At 49.5% G+C, this 26457-nt stretch overlaps 9 protein-coding genes across 12 annotated transcripts; 5 read left to right on the top strand and 4 right to left on the bottom strand.

Annotated features, from left to right (window-relative positions):
• Window positions 1-863: 863 nt before the first annotated feature.
• Window positions 864-2683, top strand: LOC6600220 (transcription factor Maf). Its single transcript, XM_002025182.2, has one exon. It carries the CDS (start codon window positions 1179-1181, stop codon window positions 2130-2132), a length of 954 nt encoding a protein of 317 aa, XP_002025218.2. The 5' UTR covers window positions 864-1178; the 3' UTR covers window positions 2133-2683.
• Window positions 2684-4102: 1419 nt separating this feature from the next.
• On the top strand, window positions 4103-10247 carry LOC6600221 (histone-lysine N-methyltransferase 2D). Of its 3 annotated transcripts, none has more exons than XM_026990835.1 (4): window positions 4104-4975; window positions 5086-6437; window positions 6657-7172; window positions 8045-10247. In XM_026990835.1, exons 2-4 carry the CDS (start codon window positions 5553-5555, stop codon window positions 9575-9577), a joined length of 2934 nt encoding a protein of 977 aa, XP_026846636.1. In that variant the 5' UTR covers window positions 4104-4975; window positions 5086-5552; the 3' UTR covers window positions 9578-10247. The 3 variants fall into 3 exon arrangements, with proteins under 3 accessions (XP_002025219.1, XP_026846636.1, XP_026846637.1); XM_026990836.1 differs by having other exon boundaries at window positions 6687-7172; XM_002025183.2 differs by having other exon boundaries at window positions 4103-4975; window positions 5086-7172.
• A 662-nt stretch (window positions 10248-10909) lies between these two features.
• On the top strand, window positions 10910-12019 carry LOC6600222 (diphthine methyltransferase). The gene has a single exon (XM_002025184.2). It carries the CDS (start codon window positions 10910-10912, stop codon window positions 11987-11989), a length of 1080 nt encoding a protein of 359 aa, XP_002025220.1. The 3' UTR covers window positions 11990-12019.
• Window positions 12020-12359: 340 nt separating this feature from the next.
• On the top strand, window positions 12360-12998 carry LOC6600223. Its single transcript, XM_002025185.2, has 2 exons — window positions 12360-12599; window positions 12662-12998. The coding sequence occupies exons 1-2, from the start codon at window positions 12374-12376 to the stop codon at window positions 12937-12939; spliced, it is 504 nt and encodes a 167-aa protein (XP_002025221.2). The 5' UTR covers window positions 12360-12373; the 3' UTR covers window positions 12940-12998.
• LOC6600224 lies at window positions 12955-15408 on the bottom strand. Its single transcript, XM_026990869.1, has 4 exons — window positions 15244-15408; window positions 14444-15181; window positions 13366-14379; window positions 12955-13294 (listed from the first exon to the last, which is right to left on the bottom strand). Exons 1-4 carry the CDS (start codon window positions 15406-15408, stop codon window positions 13073-13075), a joined length of 2139 nt encoding a protein of 712 aa, XP_026846670.1. The 3' UTR covers window positions 12955-13072.
• Window positions 15409-16194: 786 nt separating this feature from the next.
• LOC6604479 (fumarate hydratase, mitochondrial) lies at window positions 16195-18034 on the bottom strand. The gene is made up of 5 exons (XM_026990931.1): window positions 17938-18034; window positions 17734-17883; window positions 17451-17654; window positions 16581-17385; window positions 16195-16515 (listed from the first exon to the last, which is right to left on the bottom strand). The coding sequence occupies exons 1-5, from the start codon at window positions 18019-18021 to the stop codon at window positions 16256-16258; spliced, it is 1503 nt and encodes a 500-aa protein (XP_026846732.1). The 5' UTR covers window positions 18022-18034; the 3' UTR covers window positions 16195-16255.
• On the bottom strand, window positions 18035-21207 carry LOC6600225 (fumarate hydratase, mitochondrial). 2 transcript variants are annotated; one of them, XM_026990932.1, is made up of 5 exons: window positions 21053-21207; window positions 19791-19922; window positions 19521-19721; window positions 18469-19273; window positions 18035-18404 (listed from the first exon to the last, which is right to left on the bottom strand). In XM_026990932.1, the coding sequence occupies exons 1-5, from the start codon at window positions 21140-21142 to the stop codon at window positions 18142-18144; spliced, it is 1491 nt and encodes a 496-aa protein (XP_026846733.1). In that variant the 5' UTR covers window positions 21143-21207; the 3' UTR covers window positions 18035-18141. The 2 variants fall into 2 exon arrangements, with proteins under 2 accessions (XP_026846733.1, XP_026846734.1); XM_026990933.1 differs by lacking the exon at window positions 21053-21207 and adding an exon at window positions 20005-20022.
• A 1221-nt stretch (window positions 21208-22428) lies between these two features.
• Window positions 22429-23321, top strand: LOC6600226 (NADH dehydrogenase [ubiquinone] 1 beta subcomplex subunit 8, mitochondrial). The gene is made up of 3 exons (XM_002025188.2): window positions 22429-22573; window positions 22692-22921; window positions 22987-23321. The coding sequence occupies exons 1-3, from the start codon at window positions 22489-22491 to the stop codon at window positions 23197-23199; spliced, it is 528 nt and encodes a 175-aa protein (XP_002025224.1). The 5' UTR covers window positions 22429-22488; the 3' UTR covers window positions 23200-23321.
• Window positions 23322-23364: 43 nt separating this feature from the next.
• On the bottom strand, window positions 23365-26146 carry LOC6600228 (DNA replication licensing factor Mcm6). Its single transcript, XM_026990930.1, has one exon. It carries the CDS (start codon window positions 26076-26078, stop codon window positions 23631-23633), a length of 2448 nt encoding a protein of 815 aa, XP_026846731.1. The 5' UTR covers window positions 26079-26146; the 3' UTR covers window positions 23365-23630.
• Between the last annotated feature and the right edge of the window lie 311 nt (window positions 26147-26457).

The following is a 26457-nucleotide window of genomic DNA, read 5'->3' on the forward strand; positions in this document are numbered from 1 at the left end:
TGCTGTTTGCCTAGCTTGGCTGCATCCTTTAAAGAGCTACCAGCTGTGTACAATTTGCGTTTCTTGTCTTGAAACAAGGGCTTTACTGGCTTTGAGGCCGCAGTGATTCATGTCGGAGTGGCCACGCGGTCCTTGGATTTCCATATCTTCCAGACTCCGTAGTCCACATACTGGCGACCAAGCCCCCCCTCGGCCCCTTGTCACTTTGGATTGGGGTAATTTCTCTAAGAGTTTTCTTCTATCCGCCCGACTAAAATTATCCAGCATCCATTAAAGCGACATAACCGTACCAGAACCTGTTACCACGTGAACAGTTTTATCGCACTTCCACCGATGTGTACAGGTACAGGCGGGTGACAGATCGTTAATAATTCCTCCTTACCCTAGATCTAAATACCAAAGTTACACCCGACTTCTGACGAACCACTGTGATGAAATGTGCAACCTATTCCCGTTTATTTATTAATATAAATAATATTAATAAATAATATAATATATCCAGCTTGAACTCTGTTCCGAACTTTTGCATGTTAAATTTCATTTCGCTAGGTCTTTGCTTGAGTCTACTATCTTTTTGTAATATTCTGAAAATATGTATGAGCAGCACGAGCACTAACGATAACAGCGCCTTCAAGTTCAATAGAAACCAGTGATAGTTTCGCGCCTTGTGCCAGCGCTGCCACGTTGTATTTTGCAGCCCTATGCCTCTTGTGCCGGCTGTAACGATATTTTGACCAGTGGAAAGCTCCCCACCCTGGCTCGGCTGGAAGCGCCCACCACACCGAGCGCCAACACAACTTCCACGCGAATACTGTGCATGCGTGCTGGTGTGTGTGTGTGTATCTACAGCGCGCAGGCCAGAGCCGAGTGTCGTGGAAGCACTTCCAACCAGAATTTGGAAGTTTTTTTCCATATTGATTAGTTATATCGCTTTTGTTGTTTACTCGCCACATTTTTTTAGCCAGTTAATTGTGCTGTCCAAAAACGCGGCCACAAATCGGCATAAAAATTCGCTAAATCTAATACGAAGAAACGAAATAAATCTCAGCAGCTGGCAGCTGGGAGCGTGACCGGAATCAGGAACTGAGAGCGCCAACATTGTCATCGCTATCCAATCGAATCAAATCCAATCCCCAACGACGCAACGGAAGAGTCGCGGCCCAGCGCACAATCCCTCGATGTCCGCGGGTGTGGGAGGCGGAGGGAGCATAACCACAGACCACCATAGCCGTTTGTACTTCCTCAACTCGCCGACGGCGCCGCTCACCGCTCGCGACCCCTTCTTCATCAAACCGGAGTACCTCAGCTATGAGAGTCCCATGCACCATCTCTACCCCTCGAACCGGGGCCTCATAGAGTACAACAACTACAGCACAACCGCAGCGGCCGCCGCCGCCGCAGCCTCTGCCACAACCTCGGTCTCCGTATCCGTCCCTGCCACAGCTGGGAGTGGGAGCGGTGCGGGCACTGCTCCAGGAGCGGGCGCGGGATCCGGTTCGGGCTCGGCAGGGAACAGCGTTGCTAGCGTTACGGCTGTCCTAAACTTGGAGAATACCTTCCAGCAGCAGCAGGCGGGCAATCCCCACCAGCAACAGCAGCATTCGCAGGAACAGAACGTTGGCGGGCAGCACCAGCAGGCGCCGCATCCCCTGCACCATCATCTCTCCACGGGAGTTGTCGTTGTCGGCGGCCCAAGTGGTGGTGGTGGTGGTGGTGGTGGGATCCTTGGAGTCGGACTCGGCGTTGGCGGTGCCCATCAGTCGCAATCGTCGCGCGCCCAAAAGGCGGCCCGTCGGCGCAGCAACGAATCGATCGAGGCGCGTGAGCGCCGCCTGGAACGGAACGCTGCTCGGATGCGGGACAAGCGCTCAAAGGAGTCGGAGGCGGAGTACCGCCTCCGGTTGGCCAAGAATGCCGAGGCGAATCGCGTCCGTCGCCAGAACGAAAACGAAGTACAAAGAACCCTAAGACTGATGAAGAACGCCGCCAGACAGCGTCTGCGACGGGCAAGCGAGACGTCAGACGAGCGGAAAAAGCGGCTGGCCAAGGCAGCGGAGCGAATGCGGGTGGCGAGGGCCAGCGCTCCTAAGGTCATAAAGCCACCGCTAGCGGATCGGCTAAAGGGCTACTAACACTACACACACAAAGATACACACACAGACACACACATAGGCAGACCGACAGGTCTGGAGAGGATCAGCTGGGGAAGCAGTGCATGAGAAGTGGGATAAGCTGTGTAAAATCGGTGCAAGCAGTGCGCGGCAAACCTTTGGAGCTGGCTCCAGACAAAAAAAAACAAAGAAAGATAAGTAGTTGGAAGGAAAGAGGTAGAGAAATGATGTGAGCGGAGGCAGTGCTGTAGAAGATCGTCGGCGTCGTTTTAGACATCTATAAATTATATATATTGTATACATATGTATGTAGAGCGAGAGTAAACCAGGATTAGAAGCGAGACCAGAAACCAGTTAAGAATCCAAAAGGAAAGTGAGAAAGCAGGAGCCGGACGGCAGGATCAGAATATGGAATACGACGGTAGCACATTTAGATATAGGGCCGGCAATTTTTTTTTAAGTTAACATTTAACATGAAGTAAAGTAAAAAGTATAAAGTAAAGAAAAGTAAAGTATTTTTATAATGCATGCATTATATTCGTACAATATATAAATACATATATATATACATCCATACTTAGCTGTGTACACACATAAACACAAAGCCACACACGCACATACCCATACATACATATACATAAATGTATGTTCACGTCACTCAAAAGCTCACAAACTCACTCACACAAGCACGCACAGAAAATCCAGAAGGGAGCCAGCGGCTTCAACCCCACAATGTCAGCGACAGCGAGAGAGATACCAGCTTATACATACATACATATATGCATGTGTGAAGGGAAATTTCGTGTGCAAGCGAGTGAGATGGGGGCCCAAAGCTACAGATTAGGGCTCCTCACTGTAACTGTACATAAATATTTGAGAATGGCAATCGGGCCAAAGGTGGGCTCAATAGGCAGGAGGGCAAGGGCAACAAGTGTCCCCACCATATTAGTGTAAACTCCTAGTCTTCTATATTTCTAACAGGGGGTGAGAGACAAAACTATATTTCGTTATTCAGACTGATATATTGATCTGATCGAGCTGTAATAAGGTAAAGCAATACATGGTGGGTACAAACATGCCTATCAATTTCAGCTGTGTAAGAATTATCCTTCATACGAATTTGTAACCATTAACCGACTAGAGGAACACTAGTGGAGTCCCATCTTTGCATGCGTTACTTCTCATTCACTTTGCCACACCGTAACACTCATGACGCACCCTGGCGCTTAAGATGCCAACAGAACAGCCAACCCCCATACATATGTGTGTTGTGGTGTGTAACCCTGTTACCCAAAACGGACATTGACAGGCACATAAGGACCGCATATGCATACACACTTGACTGGGGCAAATGTGGATACACACAGATGTACAAACGATCTGTTGCCAGGCATTATGTATAACGCAATTTTTGTTATAGCACGCAATCCTTCCACATCATCCACAAACACGCCCTCTCCCACAATGCAAAAAAGCCCAAGTTCTCAGAAAAAAAAAAAACAAAAATAATGTAAGTTTCCTTTAAACTGAAGGAAATTGCAATAATAACAAATAAAAACAATGATACATTAATATTATATTATTAATAAAGGTAACAATTAAGCTCTAGTCGAAATTTCAATTTATTCCTTGTTTTTCTGGGGTTTAATATTTGTTAGCAATTGTTTTGATGTAAACTTAAGAATAAATACATTTTTGCGTATTGTCATATGCAATATACACTCAAAAGAACACAAACACGAAGAAAAAACTGAAAACTGAGAATAACAAAAAAGAGAAATGAGAAAAAACGAATATATGTATTTGAATAAAATTGCATTCAAAATTTTTAAATGCAGCGTTTTGCAATTAACCATTTTAAAAATGATGCTTGCGGTGGGGTTATGGTGGCACAATCTTTTATAATGAAATAGAAAATTAAATAAGCAACAGAATCGTAAGATTGCGACACAGTGGTGTGCGACAAGCTTAGTGAATCTTAGCGCGCCAATCTATCGATAGGCATTATTCGATATCTGCGTTGCGTTTTGTTTCGTTTGGCTGGAATGGAGCTGCCAGATCGTCGTATCGCGACACTCATACTCACTGACACGAGCACACACACTCCCATCCAATTGTGGTCATCTTTTGATATGTGTTGTGTTGACGCAGCGCTGTATTTGACTGCGCGTTCTAGCCGGAAATTTTGCGCGTTTTTCACTCCGTTGTTGTTAAACGATCCAAAAGTATACCAAAAATGTTTCAATAATCGTAAGCCGTGTGCAACGCAAAATGTGAAAAAGAGACGGCCCCTGCATAAAGCTAGTAATGAAGAGTTCTGGGCGTCCGAGAGCCCCAGCAGATGTGCAATTTTATAGATGAAATGCCGACAGGCCCAATCGTCAGTCAGAACCAATCATCTATGAGTGAACAAGAGAACGCTTGAGTTGTTCTTTTACTAAAGTAATACTAAAATCAGTGGAAACTCGCAGAATACATTTTAGTATTTGAAACACATGCAAAATAGACAGAAAAAAAAACACACACACCAGTGCACACGCCAGTTGATAGTGTATATGCGCATGGGGGAGTGTATGTGTGTGTGTGTGCGGCTGTACATATACACATAATCATGTGAAAAATCGATTGGAAGTACTGGAAGCCCCACCACTTGGATTGGAAGCCACTGGCAGTCAGCGGCGGCGCCAATCGAACAAGAAGAAGCATCCGCGGCATGCACTAACTAGTACTAAAAAAGAAAGAAGCGGAAAGAAAAACCAACAAGATCCAAAATATACCAATTATCGCACAAAAAGGCGCGCGCGCCTAGCAAACATTCACAGTGAAATTACGGAAAATCGGAAGTCGACCGCTGGGTGCAAAAGGTGCGCAATCAAGTTAGCGCAGACGAAAACCCGTCTGCCTACAAAGCTTTATTCCCCTATGAATGATATATTTTCTATTCTGGTCATATTTGCATGTGCTGCAACGATAGATCTTATTGGAAGTAAAGAATGAGGAGGAGGACGATCATCGTTTCGAAGGGTATTGCGAATTGATTGACAGGCGGACGAGGCAAATGCGCAAAAGAGGTGGAAGAAGCGGAAAGAGAAATCAACAACTGGCTGGCAGAGCGAAGCGTAGGAAACCAAAAGAGAGCGTGGACGCACACATATTTCTTTATATAACGACAAAAATCGGAAACGGCAAACAAAACAAACAGAGAAAGAAGTAGAGCACAAAAGATATAGATAGATAAAGTGAGACAGAGAGAGAGAGTGAGAGAGAAAAAGCGACTCACCAAGTTACGGCCGTTAGATGAGGCATCTTAGGAGCAGTCGCGAGAAGATCAAACCGAAATCCAAATCCAAGTCCAGTTACATCTGCCAGGAGCCGCACCATCAAAAGCACTGTTGACCAGGGAGACGACAATTTCGATTGTTGTTCCGGCTTTGACCAATAATGGAACCAGATCCCAATGGGATAAAAATAGAGCCCACACTTGACCATCACCAACAGCAGCAGCAGCAGCAGCATCCCCAGCAGCAGCATCAGTACGCCACCCATGTGCTGGCTATCAATGGACCCAATGCACGCCTACTCATCGAGCATCCCTCAGCGCTGTTGGTACCCCTCTCCACCCATCACCAGCAACAGCTCCAGCAGCAGCAGCAGCAACAGCAGCACGTTCAGCAACAACAGCAGCAGCATCATCAGCAGCAGCAGCAGTTCCAACAACAGCAGCAGCATCATCTCCAGCAGCAGCAGGATCAGCTGCAGTTCCAGCATCAGCAGCTGCAACTCAGTTTACCCGCCGCCTACACACACCAGCAGCCCCTTTCATTGAAACAACAGCCGCCGCCTACTCCGTTAGGGCCCACGTCGAGCGTGAGTGCCAGCTCCGCCTCAGTCACCGGGACATCGACGCATCAACAGCGCTGGAACGAGAGCCCCGAGGCCCGCCAGCGCCGCCTGGCCAGAAATGCTGAGAGGATGCGCGAGCGACGACAGCGAGAGAGCGAAGACGAGTACCGGAAGCGGCTGCTGCGCAATGCGGAGGCGAACCGGCAGAGACGTCAGAACGAGTCGGAGATCGAGCGTGCGATGCGGTTGGTAAGAAATGCGGCGCGACAGCGTCTGCGTCGGGCCATGGAGTCGCCCGACCAGCGGTCAAAGCGGCTGTGCAAGCTGGCCGAGCGGATGCGCAATTACCGAGCCAGCGAGTCGTCCGATCAGCGAAAACAGCGGCTGGCCGAGATGGCGGCCCGGGCGCGCCAGCGGATCGCCAACGAGTCACCGGAGGAGCGCAAGGAAAGACTGAGAAAGCTGAACGACTACGCCAAAAAGGTCAGAGAAAAGAAAAAGATATTGAAGCATGTGCACGGTGCAGTGTCGTCGGTGGTGGTTACGACGACGTCCTCCTCATCGTCAACGGCAACGACGACCGCCCAGCAGCAGCAGCAACAACAACAGCAGCAACAGCAGGTGTTGGCTGTTGCAGCAGCAGCAGCCGCCGCAGCGGCGGCAGCTAATTGTAATAATGAACATAATATTAATTTAAACCAGGCAAACGTTACGACGGTATCCGCCCCTCAGGCATCGAGCACGCCCGCACCCGGAACTGGAGCAGGACCCGGAAGCAGCGCCAGCACGCCCCAGGCTGTCGGCGAGGATCTGCAGCAGATGCAGCACTCGATCTCGGCCATCACCTATGAGGCGTTTAACGGTCAGGGCATGTTCATCGCCCATGGCCTCACTCGTCCACCCATGCAACTCAAGCAGGAGCCTCAGACCCCCCAACAACAACAGCAGCAGCTCCAACAGCAGGCGCAGCAGCAACAGCTGCAACAGCAGCAGCAGGTGCAGCAGCGGTACGCTATCGCCGGCCAGCAGCAGCAGCAGGTGACGGCCACTCTCTTAGAGAGTGGCGGCGATCAGGGAAGCATATTCGTTCAGCAGATTTACGGCGAGGACCCGGGCAAGGGACCTAAGCTGCTGCAGGCGCACGTACCGCACTTCAGCATTGCTTCCGGACCGCTGGAACTATATCCGCACAAGTACGCCAAGAAGCAGGAACTTCAGGTGCGTATGCAGCAGCCATAGCAGAGATCGGGTAGATCGATACCGTCATCGATAACTCTTCACACACACACACACTGCAACGCACTCCACAAGCAACTGTCAAAGATCGAAATTGAATTTGAGTTAGAGTTCGAGTTCGAGCTCGAGCTCGAAAGCTTCGTCTCAGTATGGACACAGACACAATACACGACAAACAGACCGAGAAAGACAGAAACTCGGACAAGCAGAGCTGCCTCAGGAGTCAGAGCTGCTTTGTTTTTGTTCCTTAAGAGGAATGGGCCAATGACCCAACGCCCATTTCGAACCACGCCAACTTGACACTTTTATCCGTTTTGTTAATGTTTTTAAATTGTTGTCCGTTACTTTTTCTAATAATTTTTGTTCGGTTTCCCCTAACACACGCGAACACACACATGCACAAAAACATAAACTCTGACCGGTGGGAGAGTGGTTGTAAGATCAGTCTAAAATTAATTAATTAACAATTTAGAGTGTAGATAATGTAGAAGAGATGTAATGAAAATGGAAAAAATCAAGAAACGTTTTACCAACAAGAACCAAATCTAAAAAAAGTGTCTTTTAATTCGATTTTAAATTTCACGAAGGAAAGAAGAAATTCTGGCGAAATGTCCTTTTATTGCTTTTCTAACGGTTGATCTCTACCGTTGTTAGCTTTGCGCTGGCGTGTGTGTGTGTGTGTGTGCACTGCTTCATCGTCGTCAATATCATTACCATCTCTCTTTCTCATTCATTCATTCTCGTTTACCAACCAGTCATGAAGGCAGCTGATCTAACCTCACTTTCTATCTCTTTCCCCCTCTACGTCTATTGTACCACCTCACTCGCACCGACAATCTCACAACAATTCGCAGTCGGCCAACGGCAACAATGCAACAGCTGGAACGGTAACGGTGTCCTCCGCAGGAACGAGCGGGACCAGCGACAACAGCAGGTCTGTTAGTCTGGGACAGAACGAGGCCAAGGTAATCATGACCACCGGCGGGGGCGACCAGCAGCAGAAGGTCCTCAAGTCGGCGGGACAAGCAACGCCCCTCTACAACCAGTTCCCCTACCTGGCCACCTTTCCCAGCAACACCAACACTGCAAGCACCACCGTGACGACGTCGAACGTTAGTGCGGCCGGGGTGGGGTCGGTGTCAACGGGGGGAACCGGTGGGACCACCACCACTACCGCCTACTACCCCATGTACCACAATGGCTTCCAGCTGGGAATCGGGCCGAGCGCAGTGCCGCCGCCCTTCACACCGGTCCACTTTGCCAGTGCCAGCGGCGGGAGCAGTCCCACTTCGACGGGCCAGTACAACATACTCACGGCGACCTCCACCAATCCCACGCTGACCGTCACAAGCCTGGGCCATCAGCAGCAGCAACCCCAGCAGCCGCAGGAGCAGATCGTGGCGACGGTTGGTCGTGGGAGGCCGAGGAAGAACGTAATGGTGAGCCACTCGGGCGGCGAGGAGCAGCTAAAGGTAAACACCCTGCTGGAGCACGAGTTAAACCAGATGCTCGCTGTCCCCCAGCTGAGCACCACTCCAAGACGGGGCCGGCCCCTCTCCCAGCCGACTCAGCAGCAGGATCTTGGAGGATCACAGGGCCATATACATGTACATTCCACGGCGGATGGAGACAACAGGTCGCCTGGCACGCCACGACGCAGCGGACCCAACAAGTACGAGACAGAGGATGAAAAGCGCCTACGGCTGGACAAGATGGCAGCCCATCAGCGGGCGGTTCGGGCAAACGAGACGCCTGAACAGCGAGCCGTGCGGCTACAGAAATTGAGCGAGCGGGCACGGTTGAAGCGAGCGCAAATTCGGGCCACAGAAAACAACGATGAGCGTAAGGAGCGGCTCTCCAAGCAGGCCGAGTACGCTAGAATGCGACGAATGCGCAGCCACACGCCGCGCAGCAGCTCCGCCAGCGCCGAGTTCCGGGCCAAGACGGAGGAGGAGACCTCGGAACAGCTTTACGAGACGGATGACGGCGTAGGCGTTGGTTCCGGCGACAGTTTCGTGACCGTGGTCAAGTCAGACTCGCAGCTGGACGGCGATGGCTCCAACGACGAGCTTGCGTCGCTTCAGCTGCAGCAGCACGAGATCCACCAGATTGCCGGCAACCTCCAGCAGCACCCCCATCATGAGGCCATCGTGCTTAACCAGCAGCACCGCCTGGTGACACTCGGACAGCACCAGCAAGGCTACAGCAAGCTGCAGACTGTCAAGGAGTATGCCGCTGCCAGCGGAGGTACAGGAGTCACTGTAGGAGGTTCTGCGTCTGGTGGGGGATCCAATGCTGGGGGCGGTGGTGGCAATGGCACCGGGGCACCCGAAAACAACGACATGCTGAAGATACTCGAGCCGATCATCGTGATGAAAACCAAATGAGAGTCGAGGAGGCGCAATAGGTGCGCCATGAGTCGCTAGAAAAGCGATCGATTAGACCTGCGGTGTGCCTGGCGATCCAAGTTAAGTTTTGCGCAACCAGTTGATCGCTAGGTCCATAGGGATCCCCAGGACGGAGAAATCCGTGCGAAAAAGTGTCTATAGCTAGGAATAAGAGTGTTTTTTTTCTGCGTTGTGGAATTTTGTGTTTGTCCGTGTAAAAAGTGGGAGGGACTGCGAAGACGAGCGGCAGCTGTGTCTACTTTTAGGTTAGAAAGGATATGTTTACCAAAGGATGCTTGGTTTTGGTTTAAGCATACCCCACAATTACCATTTACCCACCATCATCTCTCAAGCAAAAGGAAATTGTGACGCCCCCGAAAGCAGAGCCGATATGGAGAGGAATCCCCTCAAGAAATGTAAGCATGGAGGAGCAGCGCGCCCTACCGTCACGACTATCGAGAGAGAAACGGTGCTGTCCGATAACACAGCACAACTAAATGTGAAGTGAGATCAACTAATCCTAATCCAGAGTATGTAGTGCGTAACCAGATCACTAAGTAGATTTATGTATTAATTACACAGACCCACAAAAAAGTGTCGTGCGCGGCTGACTAGAGTACCATACCCCCACGTATTTTGATGCGCTAAACACGAATCCAAGGTCAGATTTGCTCCATCACACCAGGTTCTTTTTGTTCTTACCTCCAACCAATATGGTCAAAATATGGTGGCAAATTAGTTGAAAAATTTATTATATTCGCTTGAAACTCGTTACTCGGTGGTTATTTGGGGTCGCTGATTTCGAATTTGATGTCAGTTTTCTTGTTTCGAGAGTGCTTTTCTCTTCAAAAGATCTATATAGAGGACGAAAATGTAGATGTAAATGTCGCAAAGTCGGAGAGCTATTCGTTTGAAGTGAACCCGGCCATGTTGGATCCACCACTTTAAATTTTTGTCCGACTTTAAATTCATATTTATCGACCCAAAAAAAAAAAAACCGCCGAAAAACGTGTTTCAATCAAATCTGATCAAAAAATTTCCATCATGTTTCGATGACATTTTTTTTTTAAGGTTGGAAAAAATAGCCTGGCGCTATGGGGAAATTCTGACCTTGGATTCGTGTTCAGCGCACCAAAATACGTGGGGGTATGGTACTCTGGTCAGCCGCGCACCACACTTTTTTTTGTGTGACTGTGTTATTAATTTTTTTAAATTAGCAACAAATACAAATAAATATAATAAGAAATGCATATTTTTGAAATGCTGGGTGTATGGGGTCTATCGATAGCCGTAAGAAAATCGCAATCGATTCAAAGTCTTGCCAGCCCTAAAATGGCTAGGTTCAGAACATTGCACAGCGTGGATACAAACTACCCGGCAGATTCCGTAGAGTGGTGTGCTCAGGATGGTCACCATGCCTACTTTGCTTGCGGAACCTACCAGCTGGTTGAAGCGGAAGAGAACGAAGTCACCACCAAGAACCGGCCCCGCAAGGGACGCGTTTACCTCTACCATTTTGATACAGGGAGCGGAGCACTAGAGCGGGTGCAGAGTATTGACACGGCGGCAGTTCTGGATATGAAGTGGTTACCAGCATGGAGCATCGACAGTGGCCCACTTCTGGCCACAGCCAACGCCTTGGGAGAGGTAGAAATCTACGAGCTGCTGTCGGATGAAAAGCAACTGCAAAGACGGATGTGCTTAGGTCTGACGGCTGCGGAGCCAACTGCTGAGGCTCCACTGGCCCTGGCCTTGGACTGGCAACGCGATGGAGATGAATTGCAGCTGGTAGTCTCGGACTCGAAAGGAAACATCAACCTTTTGCGCTACACCCCGCAGGGAAAACTGTTCGTCCTCAGCGCATGGAATGCACACAGCTTTGAGGCCTGGACTTGTGTTTTTGATCGCTGGACACCGCATCGCGTGTACAGTGGTGGCGACGATTGCCTCCTCCAGGCCCGTGATTTGCGCACGGAGCAGCTTGTGTGGACGAACAGGGCGCACCAGGCAGGCGTTACCTGCCTGCTCAGCCATCCGAAGCATGATTACCAACTACTCACGGGCAGCTATGATGAACAGCTGCGTGTCTTTGACACGCGCATGATGAAGCGCTCGCTGGCCGAAGTGAATCTGGGGGGTGGAATCTGGCGCCTCAAGCCGCACCCCAATCGAGCGGAGATCATCCTGGCCGCCTGCATGTACAATAACTTTAGTGTCGTTCAACTCGACCTGGAGAATTCGGCAGTAACGATGCTGGGCACATACGACGAACATTCGAGCATATGTTATGGCGCAGACTGGAATCCGAGTCTATCCGAGGGCGATGGACTAATGCACATGGCCACCTGCTCCTTCTATGATCACAAAATGTGCGTGAGCAGCTTTGATCTTGGCTGTTCCCAGACGGATTAAACAAATAAATTTTAATTGTGTTCACATTTCGATAATATCGCTTTTTTATCGATAGGAACTGATTGTGCCTCCGTGACAATCTCATCCCATTTATTCCTTTTTTGTTTAAACACATGTTAAAACTAATATAATACAAGTGAGTACCTAAAAATTTACTTGTATTGAATAAAACTGAATACAAAAATGTATCGGATACAATTGTTTTTTCAGTGCTGAGGGTGCTAGCAAGCTATTAATTCTATACCGTATATAAGTATCGAGGAATATCATATTCATTCATGAGCAAAAAATATCGATAAGGTGAAGTTATTCATGCCGTTCACTCCAGTGAATAGTTCCTTTTTCATCGTTCGTTCATGAACGACCCAACACTGATAATTCAAAATGAAAGATATCAACACAAAATCTCTGAAGCAGGAGCTAAACAGCATCCAAGGGGCCCACCAGCATATTATAAAATTTGTAGATGATACCATCGAGAGCATTGAGCAAGCCAAGTCCTGGCCACAGTCAGCCACAGCCCTCAACGCGCGCAACTTGAAGCTGAGCAAAGATCATCAGGAAGCACAGCTGGAAGAACAAGCGCTCCAAATGCGCATAGATTCATTGGGTAGGTTCCAGGAACAACATTATCATATCAACCCCATACAATATCCACTGTCTGCTTCTCAGGTAAGGAAAGAAATGTGGAGGACGCCTTCGCCTGCATAGTGAAGAACCTCCATAACCTTGGCTGCACCTTAATGCCCATACGAGACGCGGACTGCAAGACTCTCTATATGTTCGATTTTGGCGGCAATCGATCTGTGACAGTTCAGTGCAATGGCGGTCATATCAACCTAATTGACATGAGTCCTCGTCGAAAGAACTTTACCGAGATAAAAATGTTTCTCAACCAAAGCCAGGACCTGATGGGCCTGATCACCACCTTGGGGATGGACGACCAGTAGAAAAGTTTGTGGTAGTGCGGTTAATTTCGAATTGTTTATAAATACATATGTAAAATATAGGTATCACACGCTTTTCCATTTGATTTTATCAGAGTAACAAGTAAACGAAACATCTGTGTACGGGGCGGGGCATCTACGGGGCCACCACGTTCTGGATCCAGTTAAGTGCTCCGCGTATGCGACGCAGGCGCGCGCGCGCCAGGAAGCTGCAGATCAGCAAATACTCCACGTAGGCTCTCCGTCCGTTCGTGCTGGCTCCAATGGTGCCGCCGGTCATCTTAATGCTTCCAGCGCCCAGGCAGGGGCGTCCCTCACACATTATCTTCGTGGTGAGCGAGAGCAGCCATTGTAGAATCTGCAAGAGTGAAGAAAGACCGATAATCACTTCCGGTTGAGTGATTGAGCAAGAGACCGAGACAAACTCACCTCGGAACTGTTGGGCATGCCCCCGGCCTTGAGCCAGTTCGAGGGCGCCCAAAGGAAGAGCTGGACCACGTTCGCTGCAATGTCCGGACTGACCCGTTTCGACGGGTTGGGATTGAGGATGTTGTAGACCAGATGTTGGAGCAACGGCGGGCACGCATCGCACATAGGCGGCAGCTGCTCCTGCTTGTAGTCGCTGTTCCGCAGCGAGTACGTGAGCTCCCCGCGCTCGTGTGCGAGGCCGCCGCTGCTTGAGTAAAAAGGATTACGCATACCGAATATCTCGTAGGCCAGGGCACCGCAGGCCCACAGATCGGCTTTGCCATAGTTTAGCACCGCAAACGGACCCGGCATCATGTTAAAAATCTCTGGCGCCATCAATGCAGCATTTCCGCCCTTGTCGACGTCGTGAGAAACATAGGGCAGCCTCAGGCCATGGACCTTATCCGCCAAGCAGCAGCCAAAGTCGGATAGAACCAGCACGGGCGACTCGTCATCTTGAAGCTCGATAAGCACATTGTCAGACTTTAGATCGCGATGGGCGACCCCGTGGCGGTTGAGGTGGGTGACAGCCTCCAGCATTTGCGCCAGCAGCAGGATGCGAGTGCGTGTGCTCAAATCCTGGTTATCGAGCAGGCCGCGTAGGCTATGGTCGTAGCGCTTCATGAGCAAATACAGGGACATGTTCCGGCCATAGCCCTGTGGATTAATCCGTTGTGGCTGGGCGATCGGGTAAAGCAGATGACCGTCGGGAAAGTTGCGCACCTCGTCGCAGAAGAAGCCGAACATGCACACGATATTCGGGTGCGGAGGCAGCACAAGTGTCTGGCTCTGCAGCAGGCGCTCCCACTCCTCAGCTGCCGTGTTCATGCGCCGTTGGCGGGCCGGTACCGTCTCCTTATACATAGCGCGGAGTATGGACAGGGCGTTGCTCTGGATGTCGTAGTTGAACATCATCTTGAGAGCCAGCGGATAGGTGTTGATGGAGCTTTCCAGTTTGGTATCCAGCAGTGGGCTCTGTTGTGGAAAAAGATTAAAAGGATTCAATGCAGGTCAGATTCGAGATATTTTCGGGATTTACCATATTGTAGCCAGGGGACAAGCCTGCTGGCTGAGAGTGATCCTCTGGGATGGACAAGCGCTCCTGTTCTCGCTTCAGAGCACCCACAAAATCGGTCGCCGCCGAGGGTTGGCTATAGGTTAAGATGCTGTCCACAGAGCCGCCAAAGTTATGCACAAACCGGGACATATTTTGTAGTGGCGACATCATCTCATGGCGCCAGGTAGTCGTCGCACTTGCTGCAGAATGCACTGATGTAATTTGGGGCACTTCCGGATTGCCAAGATCTGAGACCGGTATATTTTGGCCTTTCTTGAAGTTAGCCGCGTAGACAACTGCCGCACAACCTTTGGCTATGGGCGCTCCTACTTCGAGGTCGTCGATAGTGAAGTTGCTGTTGAGGGTCTCGGAAATATCGTCCTTGTTCCATGCAGTCTGCAGGCGGCTTGCAGCCTCGCGTATCTCCCAACAAACGCCCTCGAGCTCATCCTCCTTGCTGAGGACCCCTGATCCGGTGGCGAGGCTCACTCCAATTAGAGCAAAGAACGGAGCTGAGTCTCCATAGAATAGTTTACGAGTGGCTCGCTTGCGCAGCTCCTCAGAGTAGTTTGTGGTCACGCGACTCAAAATGTTGTCGATGAAAAGCTTGCGTGCATGCTGCCCGAAGCGAAACAGTCCACTCCCAGCGGGAGGGACGCCATTGCGAGGCAAGACACTGGCCGGCGGTGGTGCTGACCTGACCACCTGCTGCGGTGTATTCTGCAATGGATATATTGGGTTGCCATTATGCTTGAAAGTTCGCTCCGTACTCTTCGGCTTACCCGGGCTACATTGGCGGAGGAGGATGGTAGGGGAAAGCCTCGCTTACTGCGTGTTTTCAAGGGGTTTGGTTCCAAAATGTTGGCGTGTATCTCACGATGACAGTAGCTGCGCAGAATGTAGCGACCATGTTTGATCAGTCGCACGGTCAACAGTCTCACAGACATTTTTCCCTACGGCCGTATTACTGACTGCGAACAGCAATGTATGAGATCGGTTGAAAATTTGATATCCACTGGTATGGGCTCACCTTTTATTTTACGCCTTCGGGGGTGTGGGCGTCGGTGTTTCTGTTTGCCTCCTAGCACCACACTGCCTTCCTTTCGTTTTATTTTATTTAGGGTCCGGTAGTAGTGGCACTGCTGCCCATATAAAGGTTGTGTGTGATCGATATCGCTCGTCTGCAAACAGTTTTTGCAGTCTGGAGTGATTGTGGTTGTGTTTTTTGTTTTTGCGTCGTAAAATAAACCAATTGCAATAACGAAAAATGGTTGGGAAAGGTAATCAACTTGGGGGTGAAACAGGTTTTTGAAATTTAATTATGGTGTGGTGCTAGATAGAATTTGCTTTTTAGTTGGACTGTTAATTTCCGAATCCCCTTGCCTGCCTGAAAAATTTGTTGTTGTGCCTACTTGTACACGAATCACTGTGAATCTGGTCGAAAGCAAATAAGTCAAAGCCAAATTCCTAATACATCGATATTGTCGTTAGATAATCGAGTCCAGCACTAAAGTCGGTTCTAGCACGGTCATTGAATCGGTGCACAGGGTGGACAAACGCTGCTGCCAATGCAGAAGAGACTGGGTTTTATTTTTTTTTCCAGATTCTTTCGGATTTGGGATCTCCTCCAAGCAGGAAAAACAAAGAAAAACTTACAAAAACAGCTGTCGCTGGCAGTACCAGGGCTGCATTATCTATCGACCATGAATGATTTAGTGATGATACAAGGCAAGTATCGATTGCAATTGAGTTTTATTGGAGCTAACGGATAAGTTTAATGTGAATAAATGAAAACTATTTGGGGCCCAGCATCTTCTTCGGATCGACCCACTCCTTGAACTGCTCCTCGGTGACGCCAGCCTTAATGGCCTCCTCCTTCAGGGTGGTTCCGTTCTTGTGTGCAGTCTTGGCAATTGCAGCCGCTTTGTCATAGCCAATGTGTGGATTGAGAGCCGTCACTAACATCAGGGACTCGTTCATGATCTTCGCAATGCGCTCATTGTTCGGTTTGATGCCCTCCACGCAGTTCTTGCTGAAATTCTTACTTCCATCGGCTACAAACAAAAGCGGAGTACATATGAGTTGGAGGCCTCCTTAGTACTCACTAATCCTCACTTACCCAGCAAACGTATGGAGCGTAGAACATTGGACACGATCAGCGGCTTGAAGACATTCAGCTCAAAGTGTCCGGTGGCACCACCGATGGAGACAGCCACCTGGTTACCCATAACCTGGGCACAGATCATGGTAATGGACTCGCACTGAGTGGGATTAACCTTGCCAGGCATAATCGAGCTGCCCGGCTCATTCTCCGGCAGCATGAGTTCGCCCAGACCGCAGCGCGGACCCGAGCCCAGCAGGCGGATATCATTGGCTATCTTCATCAAGCTGACAGCAATCGTGTTAAGTACTCCGTGCACCTCTACCATGGCATCTCGAGCGCCGAGAGCCTCGAAGAAGTTCGGAGCCTTCACGAAGGGAAGGCATGTGAGGTCGGCAATGCGCTTGGATACCTTCTCGGCGAATCCCTTGTGTGTATTGAGACCAGTGCCAACAGCTGTGCCGCCAAGGGCCAGCTCGTAGACGCGCGGCAGACAGCCGTTGATTCTGTCCAAGCCATAGCTTAGCTGCTGGGCGTAGCCGCTGAACTCCTGACCCAGGGTCAGAGGCACAGCGTCCATCAGATGGGTACGCCCAATTTTGATGATGTCCTTGAAGTCCTCAGACTTGCACTTAAGAGCATCCCGCAAATGAGTCAACGATGGTATGAGGCGCTCGTTCAGTTCCATCCCCACGCTGATGTGGATGGCAGCCGGAAAGGTGTCGTTGGAGCTCTGCGACTTGTTTACATGGTCATTAGGATGTACTGGCTTCTTAGAACCCAGCTCGCCGCCCATCGCCTTAATGGCTGCGTTACTGATGACCTACGGGGGCAAGGAGCGCAAGTTATGGCTGATCAGGGCGCTGCCTACAGATGATATGTGGTCACCTCGTTTGTATTCATGTTGGTCTGGGTGCCGGAGCCGGTCTGCCAAATGACCAGCGGGAAGTGACCTCGCTTGTAGAACTTTCCCGAGATGACGTCGTCACAAGCACAGGAGACGGCGTCCGATATTTTGCCGTCCAGGCCGTAATCCTTGTTTACCTCAGCACAGGCCTTCTTAAGTATACCCATGGCCTGAATCACTGGCATCTGTGGATCGGCCCAAGGCGAGAGACGAAAGGTTAGGTGTAGAGGTCTGGAGGGCTTCGTTTGGGGTGGTCATAGCTACCGGCATGCGCTCGCCAATGTCGCCAATGGGAAAGTTGATCTTGGAGCGCATCGTCTGTGCGCCGAACAACATTTCGGCAGGCACCTTTAGCTCCCCAAAGGTGTCCTTCTCCATCCGGAACTTTCCCTCCTTGGAATTGCCCTTTTTTGCCTGAAATCCCAACAAGTCTTAACCAAATCGCAATTAATTCTTTTTTGAACCTACGTCCTTGCCACAGATGCTCGCGGTTACCCTGAGGCCGCGGGAGTAGGACTTGCTGGCCACCAGAATGCGGGAAAGAAGCGACATTTTAGGTTTTTACAATCTCAATTTTTTTTCAAGAAATTTCAATGTGAACTCGACAACCGATATATTCCGACTGGCCAAGCGGATAAGCATTCCCGAATTTTAGACACTTGCAAGCAGCGCCTACTTGGGTCCGAGCATTTCTTCGGGCTTTACCCAGTCGTTGAACTGCTGCTCGGTGAGGTAGCCCAAGTTTATAGACTCCTCCTTGAGGGTTGTTCCATTCTTGTGCGCCGTCTTAGCGATCTTGGCCGCCTTGTCGTAACCGATGTGCGGGTTGAGGGCCGTCACCAACATCAGGGACTCGTTCATGATCTTGGCAATGTTGTCGCGATTGGCCTGGATGCCGTTCACGCAATTGGCGGTGAAGGTGCGACTGCCGTCAGCTGAAATGGATGGACATCGTACTCGCATTAGCAGAATATTGGAAAAAGATCTCCTTCTACTTACAAAGCAGGCGAATAGAGCGTAGCACATTTGACACTATTAGGGGCTTGAACACATTCAGCTCGAAGTGTCCGTTGGCACCACCGATTGTTACGGCCACATGGTTGCCCATGACTTGGGCAGACAACATTGTGAGGGACTCGCACTGCGTGGGATTCACCTTTCCAGGCATAATGGAACTGCCGGGCTCGTTTTCGGGCAGGGAGAGCTCCCCCAGGCCACAGCGCGGACCGGAGCCCAGGAATCGGATGTCGTTGGCAATCTTCATGAGGCTCACGGCAATCGTGTTAAGTACCCCATGCACCTCCACCATGGCGTCGCGGGCGGCCAGAGCCTCGAATTTGTTGGGCGCCGTCACGAAGGGCAGGCTGGTCAGCTGGGCGATCTTGGCGGCGCACTTCTCGGCGAATCCCTTGCGGGTGTTAAGGCCAGTGCCGACGGCTGTGCCGCCGAGCGCCAACTCATAGACGCGCGGCAGGCAGGCATCGATGCGCTCTTGGGCGTAGGCCAGCTGCTGGGCATAACCGCTGAATTCCTGGCCGAGCGTCAGTGGGACAGCGTCCATGGTGTGGGTGCGACCGATCTTGATGATGTCCTTGAACTCTTTCGACTTGGCGGCCAACGCGTCGTGCAGTGTCTTGATGGCTGGCTTCAGGTTGTTGTTCAGCTCCAAGGCCACAGAGATGTGGATAGCCGTGGGAAAGGTATCATTGGAGCTCTGCGACTTGTTCACATGGTCGTTTGGATGCACTGGAGTCTTGGATCCCAGCTTGCCACCCAGCAGCTCAATGGCGCGATTGCTGATCACCTGCGGGAGAAAAATCATCCATGGTCTATAGCAGTGGTAAGCAGTACGGGCACGGCCACGGCCGTCACTTCGTGACTTACAGTGTAAGACAGTCATCGGGACCACTAAAATAACATTTTTCCATTGTCTGTTGATCCGTTTTGTCTGTTGTGTAACCACACCAGCAAACGGAACAATGTTATTGTATTGGTGTAGACCACTAGTCTATAGGCATTTCAAATGGAAAAAGATCGGCCTTGAGACTCACCTCGTTGACATTCATGTTACTCTGGGTGCCGGAGCCTGTCTGCCAGATCACTAGGGGAAAGTGGTCGTCGTAGAGCTTGCCCGAAATCACATCATCGGCGGCCTTGGAGATGGCCTCGCTCACCTTGGTGTCCAGGCCGAATTCCTTGTTCACTTCGGCTGCGGCCTTCTTTAGGATGCCCATTGCCTGCACCACAGGTTTCTGTGAAGTGGTATAGAGAATTATAGTGGAACAATGAAAGAGAAGGCTGAGAGAAGGTTTAAGACCTACCGGCATACGCTCTGTGGTCCCGCCTATGGGGAAGTTGATCTGAGAGCGCATCGTTTGGGCGCCATAGTACCTGTCCGCCGGCACCTTTAGCTCTCCAAACGTATCGCTTTCCACGCGGAACTCCTGGGAGGCCTGGAAGGAGTGGAAAGAATACAAGTGTACTCTGACGTCAGTAACAGTGGATGAATTCTGAGGAAAGGCAGGCTGATCTGACCATTATGAAGGAGATAAGTTGCTTAACTCAAATGGTGAGCACTGGATTATAAACCGCTGTGATTGCTGATGCTGCTGGTGCTGATATGTTGTTCCTACTGGCTGAGAGGAGATAAGGTGGGACCATAAAACTTTGTCGCAGCGCGAAATTTCAGACAGAGCGCGCGCTCAACCAGTGCGCAGGCACGGAATAGAAGGGAGGTGCTCGACGGGTGGTGGTGGCGATTGGGGACTCTGCCCGGCATGGGGCGCTTTGCTAATCAGCTGAGTCTTTACTTTTGCTCATAAAATTCACACATGCATCTACTTATACATATTTGCTTGGGTATGGGTGTGTGCGTGTGTGCACTATGCTTAAGTGCTCCATTATCAATTACAGGTATCAGGATTATCGCGTGTGGAACACATGGAACAGCGAGGGTATATCATGTGTCGCCACTAGATTACTTTCAAATATAAAATTAACCGGTTTGCATTGTATTGAATTTCCGAAACTAGAATTGTCAGCGAAAAATTGTTCTCTCGGCTATAACTCGTTTCACTAGTTCTTGTATCTTTTTTTGATTTTCACGTGCGAAACAGTGGAAAGAGCCATAGATCGAAAAAGTTGTTAGTCGGTAAAATCAATATGCCAATCGGAGTCCAAGAGAACAGAACTGACTACATAAGGTTGTCAGCATTTATTCAAATTGGGACCTAGACCGACTGCACTGAAATGGGAGTATAAGCACTACTGTTGCACTTCTATAGGATTGAAAGTATATGCAATCCACAAGTGGCAGAACGTTTCCAGTTGGGAAATTGTTTTCGTCAAACTTCTACATTTGTGCGATTATTCCAGGCTCTGGAGGGAGCAACTTCAATTTTATCAGAGGTGATTACGAAACGCTGTTAAGTTTTTTTTTTTGTGATGGCAGATTTCCACCCACAATTTCGGATTACTCTCTACCAACGCTGACTATGGTTAATGGACATCTTTTTGGCCAGCAAAATTACATAAGCGGGTATGCAGCATGACATGCTAATGGGTCAACACATCGGATCCTTACCATTCTCAGGCTGAAGCCAGCTGCGGACCATGGCTGGGCTAACTGTTGCACGCCGCGAAGTGTGGAGCGCTGTAGTAAAGGTAGAACCATCTTTTCGAATATAGTTAATGTTTAATATTTTTTTAAATATGGCCGCTTCTTTATCACTTTCGCCTCCCCAGGTGTTGCTGCTGCTTCTTCGGATGAGCCAACCACAACAAAAAAACAGTGCGCGGGTGTTATATGCCGATAGTGTTGGCGACTATCGATATGATAACTCTTTAAATCTAATAAGCTTTTAATTTATTTATGGAAAAGTATATACGTTTGAACTGTGGTGTGTGAAAAGGCAAGCGAACTTTTCGCCATCAAATTTCCTTTGGGTACATTTGTTTACATTTTGTATGAGGAATGTCTTCTCTACGCTTTTGTGGTCGTATTCCTACTACAATTGAAGTTATGGCAGTGAGGCCAGATAAAAAATTATGTCTATATATCTTTAAAACGCTAAGGCTTCAAAAATAAGAAGTTGACAAGTTAAAAGTTTAAAATGTACTAGTGCTGCCAGAATTGCAGAGTCAATATAAGCTAGATACGAAAAAAAATATACCAAAAGTGGCTAAAACCGAAAATAAATAAGCTAAGTCTAAATACAGCCAAAAAATAACATAAATAATTTTGTTTCCCATAACATTATTTCCATGTCATCGGCTATTGTCTATGAAAATTGACAAAAAATGAACAGAATGCAGAATCGGAACAAAGTTCATGTTCACAAGAACTTATAAGCTTTTTTGAACATTTTATATGCTATTTCAATTTTTAAAATGCCAGATCTAGCCTGAAATATGCTCAACTGGCAGCAGTGAAACATACTTGTTTCAGGATGAAATCCGGTGTATCTAGCTCCTACAATTTCTGAAGACTAGGACACAAAGAAGGCGGGCAGATAGACAGGGTAATATCGACTGGGCTGAGTCGGTGATCAAGAATATATATACTATATGGGGTAAAAAAAGCTTCCTTCTGCGTGTTATATACTTTTCCTCGAATTTAATATACCCATGAACGCTTTGAGGACCGGGTATAAAAATAGTCCAAGCCAGTACTCCAGTCTAAGTTTTGAATTTTCAGCTGGGCACTTCGATGCAAGAAACATTAAGCATGTCACAAACTAAACATTCAAATTCGATCACTAAAACAGGGTTAACATTATTGTTAATTTGTACCAAAATGTTATAACAAAACAAAAGAAATTATTATTTATCGTTTCTCTGTTGCTGCACTCCAACCAATTAGATAACAATTCCACACAAGATCATACGAGCATATCAGCAAGGGCTCATCTACAGCACGCAGAGACCTATCGCACGAATCCCATCACCAGCACAGCTGAGTCTGCTGTTTCAATCGCTGTAGGAAAGAGAAAAACTTAAAATTTTTTAAACGAGCTCGCAATGTTGACGTTTGTGAAGTCTGTGTTCTTGGCACGGAAATTGTGTGTGGCCAATCCTGCTCTGGCCAGCCAGGTGGTTCGCAGCAGTAAGTTTTCCGTGGGCCGATAAATATGACCATCTGTGGGTTCGGCATTCTGTTTTGTTTACGTAACGTTTGAATGGTGTAAAAGACTACAACCTTATATCCGTTCTCATTGCATTAGTGGCTGGATGGAACAAGGACTACAAGCCAGCCCCCTTCCCAAAGACAGAGAAGGAGCGCGAGGCAGCCGCTAAGAAGTATTATCTTCTGCCCGAAGAGTACAAGCCCTATGCCGACGATGGTTTGGGCTATGGCGACTATCCGAAGGTTGGCGGCGGCCTAGGTGTGGAGAATAAGGATAGCTACTATCCCTGGGATTATCCCGAGCACAAGCGCAACCTCCACGAGCCCGTGAGTAGTCACAGTAACATGAAAACATTGATAAAATCTATATATTTCCCTTTTTCCTTTTCCAGATCTCGGCGGATCATGACTTGTATAGCGAAGACCGCTACTCACAGGCCGAGAAGCCGCGCTATAGCACCTCGTACTACGTCTTGAGCTTTGTGGGTGTCATGTCCGGCTGCCTCGCCCTCTACTACTGGCTGGAGGACAAGAAAATGTATCGTCCTGTGGCAGCCAAGCAATACCCTGGTGATGGTGTCAAGCACTACACCTTTGAGAAGTAACTGTTTGGGAGATCTACTCATCCGATCGCCGGCTTTGCGGTGCTTAGTCCTTTCTACTTCTTAGACAATTTATCCATGCATCTGTAAAATTAAACTGAAAAACCTATCGGAGTACGAATGTACGAGTACGCATGTTTCCATGGAAATAAGCGATGCGATCGAATATTAATTGTCGGTGAACGTTTATTAGGCAGAAACAAAAATTCAAAAGTTGGTTTTTAATTAGACCACGCTGTATGACCCAGGACGATCAGTGATGATCGATGACATCATGAAAACTTAGAGCTAAACTTAACAGTGTTTTTCAGAATAACTTACAGAGCTAGATAAATCCATATATAAGGAATGGGTCCAAAAAAACTTTCAAACACGAAAGAGAAAACACAATCCTAAAAACTAGATAGGAGTATAATGGATGTTTGTGGAGAGAATTAATCGACGACGTAGTTGGGATGGACCACTAGAAGGGGATCATTGTCCACTTGCTCCTCTGCCGGCCCTTTGAGCCTGGACAGGTTGGATGTCTTAAGGGGAATGATTACCTGGTCGTGGTAGATGAGGCGATCGATCAACTTTTCGATGAGGTTCTTACGCGAGATGAGCTCGTCCTCTGACTCGATCTGGTCGGCGACCTGTTCCAGGTACCAGGTGACTACATCACTACGCTTCATGCCAGAGTCGCTGCCCTCAACCTCGCAGCGGGCTTCTTCGCCACGCATGTGTAGCACCAGCATGGTGGATAGGTTCTTATAGTCCTCGAAAGAGAGGGTAAACTTCTTCTTCTGGACAGTGCTGGCGCCCGAAGTGTCTAAGGTGTCGGTTTCAGTGTTGGCCGCAGACCCGTTGTTCTCCATGTCAATATCATCCTGAATGCCATCGTCCACGTCCAGATCATCGTCATCGTCCAAGTGGATGTCGGGCTGCTCCACGCGGATAATAGACTTGTTCAGCAAACGGAAAGCCTCCTTGACGTGTCGCTCCAGCACACGATTCGAGCACTCCAGCTTGGCCATGGCCTCGCTCAGCCGGATCATAGACTCCAGCTGGCGGACGGTGATACGCCAGGTGCTACGGCCGGCGGTGCCCGTATCACGCTGGCGCAGATGGCCGTAGTTCTCCACCAGCATTTTGCCGGCCTCCTGGCCGATGATCGGCTTGAACTGGCGAGCGAAGGTCACGTAGCGCAGTACCTCCTCGCGGCTGTATGCCCGCTCTACCGATTCTTCTATGTTCGAGTGGAGGTCCACAATCTTCCGAGCAATGGCATAGTCCACCACCTCGTTACACTCGTCGACCAGAATGAAGAACAAATCAAAGCGAGACATGATCGGAGCCGACAGCTGGATGTTCTGCTGTAGACTCTTGGAACGGTCGTAGCGGCCATTGATAGGATTGGCAGCGGCCAGGATCGATGTGCGGGCATTCAGTGTGGCCCGGACTCCGGCGCGGGCAATCGAGATCGTCTGCTGCTCCATGGCCTCATGTATGGCCACCTGGTCGCGCAGGTCCATCTTGTCAAATTCGTCGATGCAACAGATGCCGTTGTCGGCCAACATCAGGGCGCCCGCCTCGATCACAAAGTCGAAGCTTTCTTCGTCGCGCACCACCGCGGCCGTGAGACCTGCCGCCGATGAGGCCTTCCCCGAAGTGTAAATGGCGCGTGGCGAGAAGTCCGACACCTGCTTGAGGAACTGCGACTTGGCCGTGCTGGGATCGCCGACAATGCAGACGTTTACGTCGCCACGGAGCGAGGTCTTCTCTATTGTGGTCTTGGCTACGCCCCCGAACAGCTGCAGCAAAATTCCCCGCTTCACTTCGTCGTTGCCGTAAATGGAGGGGAAGAGGCAGGTGATGAGGTTCTGGTACAGGTTGCGATCCTTGGACATCTCGTAGATCTTATGCCACTCGGCGTCCGTCATCTGCTTCTTCATGTCCTCGGCGGTGACCTCAGACATGGGAAGATCTGTGCCGCCGAAGCGCGCAGTGGTTGCCTGGACGCTGCAGGCCAGGAAGGCCATGCGATAGTTGAGCTCGCGCATACCTAGGGCCTTCAATCCGGTGACTCCCTCCATGCCCTCGCCGGGCTTGTGGCGGGAGCCGGACTCGGCTCTGGTTCCAGGCATTGCCAGCACACTGACATCGGGTACCACGATGAGAGTGCCGGTGAAATCGTAGCGATCGCCAGCCTGGACGGTCTCCACCAGTTCTGAGCGCAAAATAATCTCAACTGCACGCGGAATGCAGCCGCGGGGAAGCTCCGCCTGTGTCTCCTGGATACGGATCTTTTGAAAGTCGAGAAACAGGCTCTTCTCTACATCGAGCATGAAACGGCGGCGGTTAGAGCACACGGGATTTCGGCAGATGGTGGGATTGGTGAATTTGAACTGCTGCTCCACGTTACGGATTTCAGTTTGGCAGTCCAGGCACATGAAGGTGCCCGAGACGAGCTCCGGGTGGACGGGATGCGTTCGCACCACTTGACCGGAGATGCGGATAAGGGTGCCGATCTTCGAAGTAGTCAGATCACGTACCTTGTGACGAGTCGGCACCTCCGTGAAGGCCACATAGCAGTCCTTGTTTGTTTTGAGGCCAATGCGATCCTTCACGTAGTTGGAGACCGACTGGCAGAGGAACGGGTAGACGTGGTAGTACTCCTCGATGATAGCCGTGGCTAGGTTCTGGTCGTACTTCTCCACATCCTCAAAGCTCACCTCAAGGGTGCAGCGATCGGGCGACTCCAGATTTGCGGCGGGACGAGTGTACTTGATTTCGCCATTCTCCTTGAACTCCTCGAGGAAGTCTTGAAAGAGCTTCTGGGTGCGTATTCCCACATCATCTTTGACGCGTAACTGACCGATTTGTGCATCTGCAACATCCATGGTTCTACTGAAAACTTAGCCCTGTAACTCTCAATAATCCAAGATAAACCAAATTAAAACGATGCGATAAACTTCGATGCTATGATCAATACTGTTTACAGCCGCTGCGAGTTTTTGCCAATTTTGGCGCCGTTTTTTGACAATTGCGTTTGGCTCGTTTTGACATACGCAAGGGGTGGCAGCGCCGCCACTTGCGTGCTGTTACGCGCACGAAATGTGCTGTTGGCCGCTCACGAGGCTGCCACACTGAGGCCAGACTCACGGAGGCGTCAAATTCTTGTCTTCATCAATGGCTTAAAAATATTTAAGCAGAGCTAAGGGTCTTAGTTAGCCAGTATTATTCAACAGAATATCAAAATTGAGCAATAGGAACGATTTT

This window comes from Drosophila persimilis, unplaced genomic scaffold (genome assembly GCF_003286085.1).
Source record: "Drosophila persimilis strain 14011-0111.01,24,50 unplaced genomic scaffold, DperRS2 tig00000622-arrow-arrow-pilon, whole genome shotgun sequence".
In the NCBI taxonomy this organism is placed as follows: domain Eukaryota; kingdom Metazoa; phylum Arthropoda; class Insecta; order Diptera; family Drosophilidae; genus Drosophila; species Drosophila persimilis.

Excerpts from the sequence above, each read along its gene's own strand:
- LOC6600220 (XM_002025182.2), top strand. The coding sequence starts at position 1,179 with ATGTCCGCGGGTGTGGGAGGCGGAGGGAGCATAACCACAGACCACCAT.
- LOC6600221 (XM_002025183.2), top strand. The coding sequence starts at position 5,553 with ATGGAACCAGATCCCAATGGGATAAAAATAGAGCCCACACTTGACCAT. Across the intron at positions 7,173-8,044 it reads CCAAGAAGCAGGAACTTCAG|TCGGCCAACGGCAACAATGC; the intron begins GTGCGTATGCAG and ends AACAATTCGCAG.
- LOC6600222 (XM_002025184.2), top strand. The coding sequence starts at position 10,910 with ATGGCTAGGTTCAGAACATTGCACAGCGTGGATACAAACTACCCGGCA.
- LOC6600223 (XM_002025185.2), top strand. The coding sequence starts at position 12,374 with ATGAAAGATATCAACACAAAATCTCTGAAGCAGGAGCTAAACAGCATC. Across the intron at positions 12,600-12,661 it reads AATGCGCATAGATTCATTGG|GTAAGGAAAGAAATGTGGAG; the intron begins GTAGGTTCCAGG and ends TCTGCTTCTCAG.
- LOC6600224 (XM_026990869.1), bottom strand. The coding sequence starts at position 15,408 with ATGTCTGTGAGACTGTTGACCGTGCGACTGATCAAACATGGTCGCTAC. Across the intron at positions 15,182-15,243 it reads CCTCCGCCAATGTAGCCCGG|AATACACCGCAGCAGGTGGT; the intron begins GTAAGCCGAAGA and ends TATCCATTGCAG. Across the intron at positions 13,295-13,365 it reads GCATGCCCAACAGTTCCGAG|ATTCTACAATGGCTGCTCTC; the intron begins GTGAGTTTGTCT and ends TCACTCTTGCAG.
- LOC6604479 (XM_026990931.1), bottom strand. The coding sequence starts at position 18,021 with ATGTCGCTTCTTTCCCGCATTCTGGTGGCCAGCAAGTCCTACTCCCGC. Across the intron at positions 17,655-17,733 it reads ACATTGGCGAGCGCATGCCG|ATGCCAGTGATTCAGGCCAT; the intron begins GTAGCTATGACC and ends GCCGATCCACAG. Across the intron at positions 16,516-16,580 it reads ACGCTCCATACGTTTGCTGG|CCGATGGAAGTAAGAATTTC; the intron begins GTAAGTGAGGAT and ends TTTTGTTTGTAG.
- LOC6600225 (XM_026990932.1), bottom strand. The coding sequence starts at position 21,142 with ATGGTTCTACCTTTACTACAGCGCTCCACACTTCGCGGCGTGCAACAG. Across the intron at positions 19,722-19,790 it reads GGACCACAGAGCGTATGCCG|AAACCTGTGGTGCAGGCAAT; the intron begins GTAGGTCTTAAA and ends ACCACTTCACAG. Across the intron at positions 18,405-18,468 it reads ACGCTCTATTCGCCTGCTTT|CTGACGGCAGTCGCACCTTC; the intron begins GTAAGTAGAAGG and ends CATCCATTTCAG.
- LOC6600226 (XM_002025188.2), top strand. The coding sequence starts at position 22,489 with ATGTTGACGTTTGTGAAGTCTGTGTTCTTGGCACGGAAATTGTGTGTG. Across the intron at positions 22,574-22,691 it reads CAGCCAGGTGGTTCGCAGCA|TGGCTGGATGGAACAAGGAC; the intron begins GTAAGTTTTCCG and ends TCATTGCATTAG. Across the intron at positions 22,922-22,986 it reads AGCGCAACCTCCACGAGCCC|ATCTCGGCGGATCATGACTT; the intron begins GTGAGTAGTCAC and ends TTCCTTTTCCAG.
- LOC6600228 (XM_026990930.1), bottom strand. The coding sequence starts at position 26,078 with ATGGATGTTGCAGATGCACAAATCGGTCAGTTACGCGTCAAAGATGAT.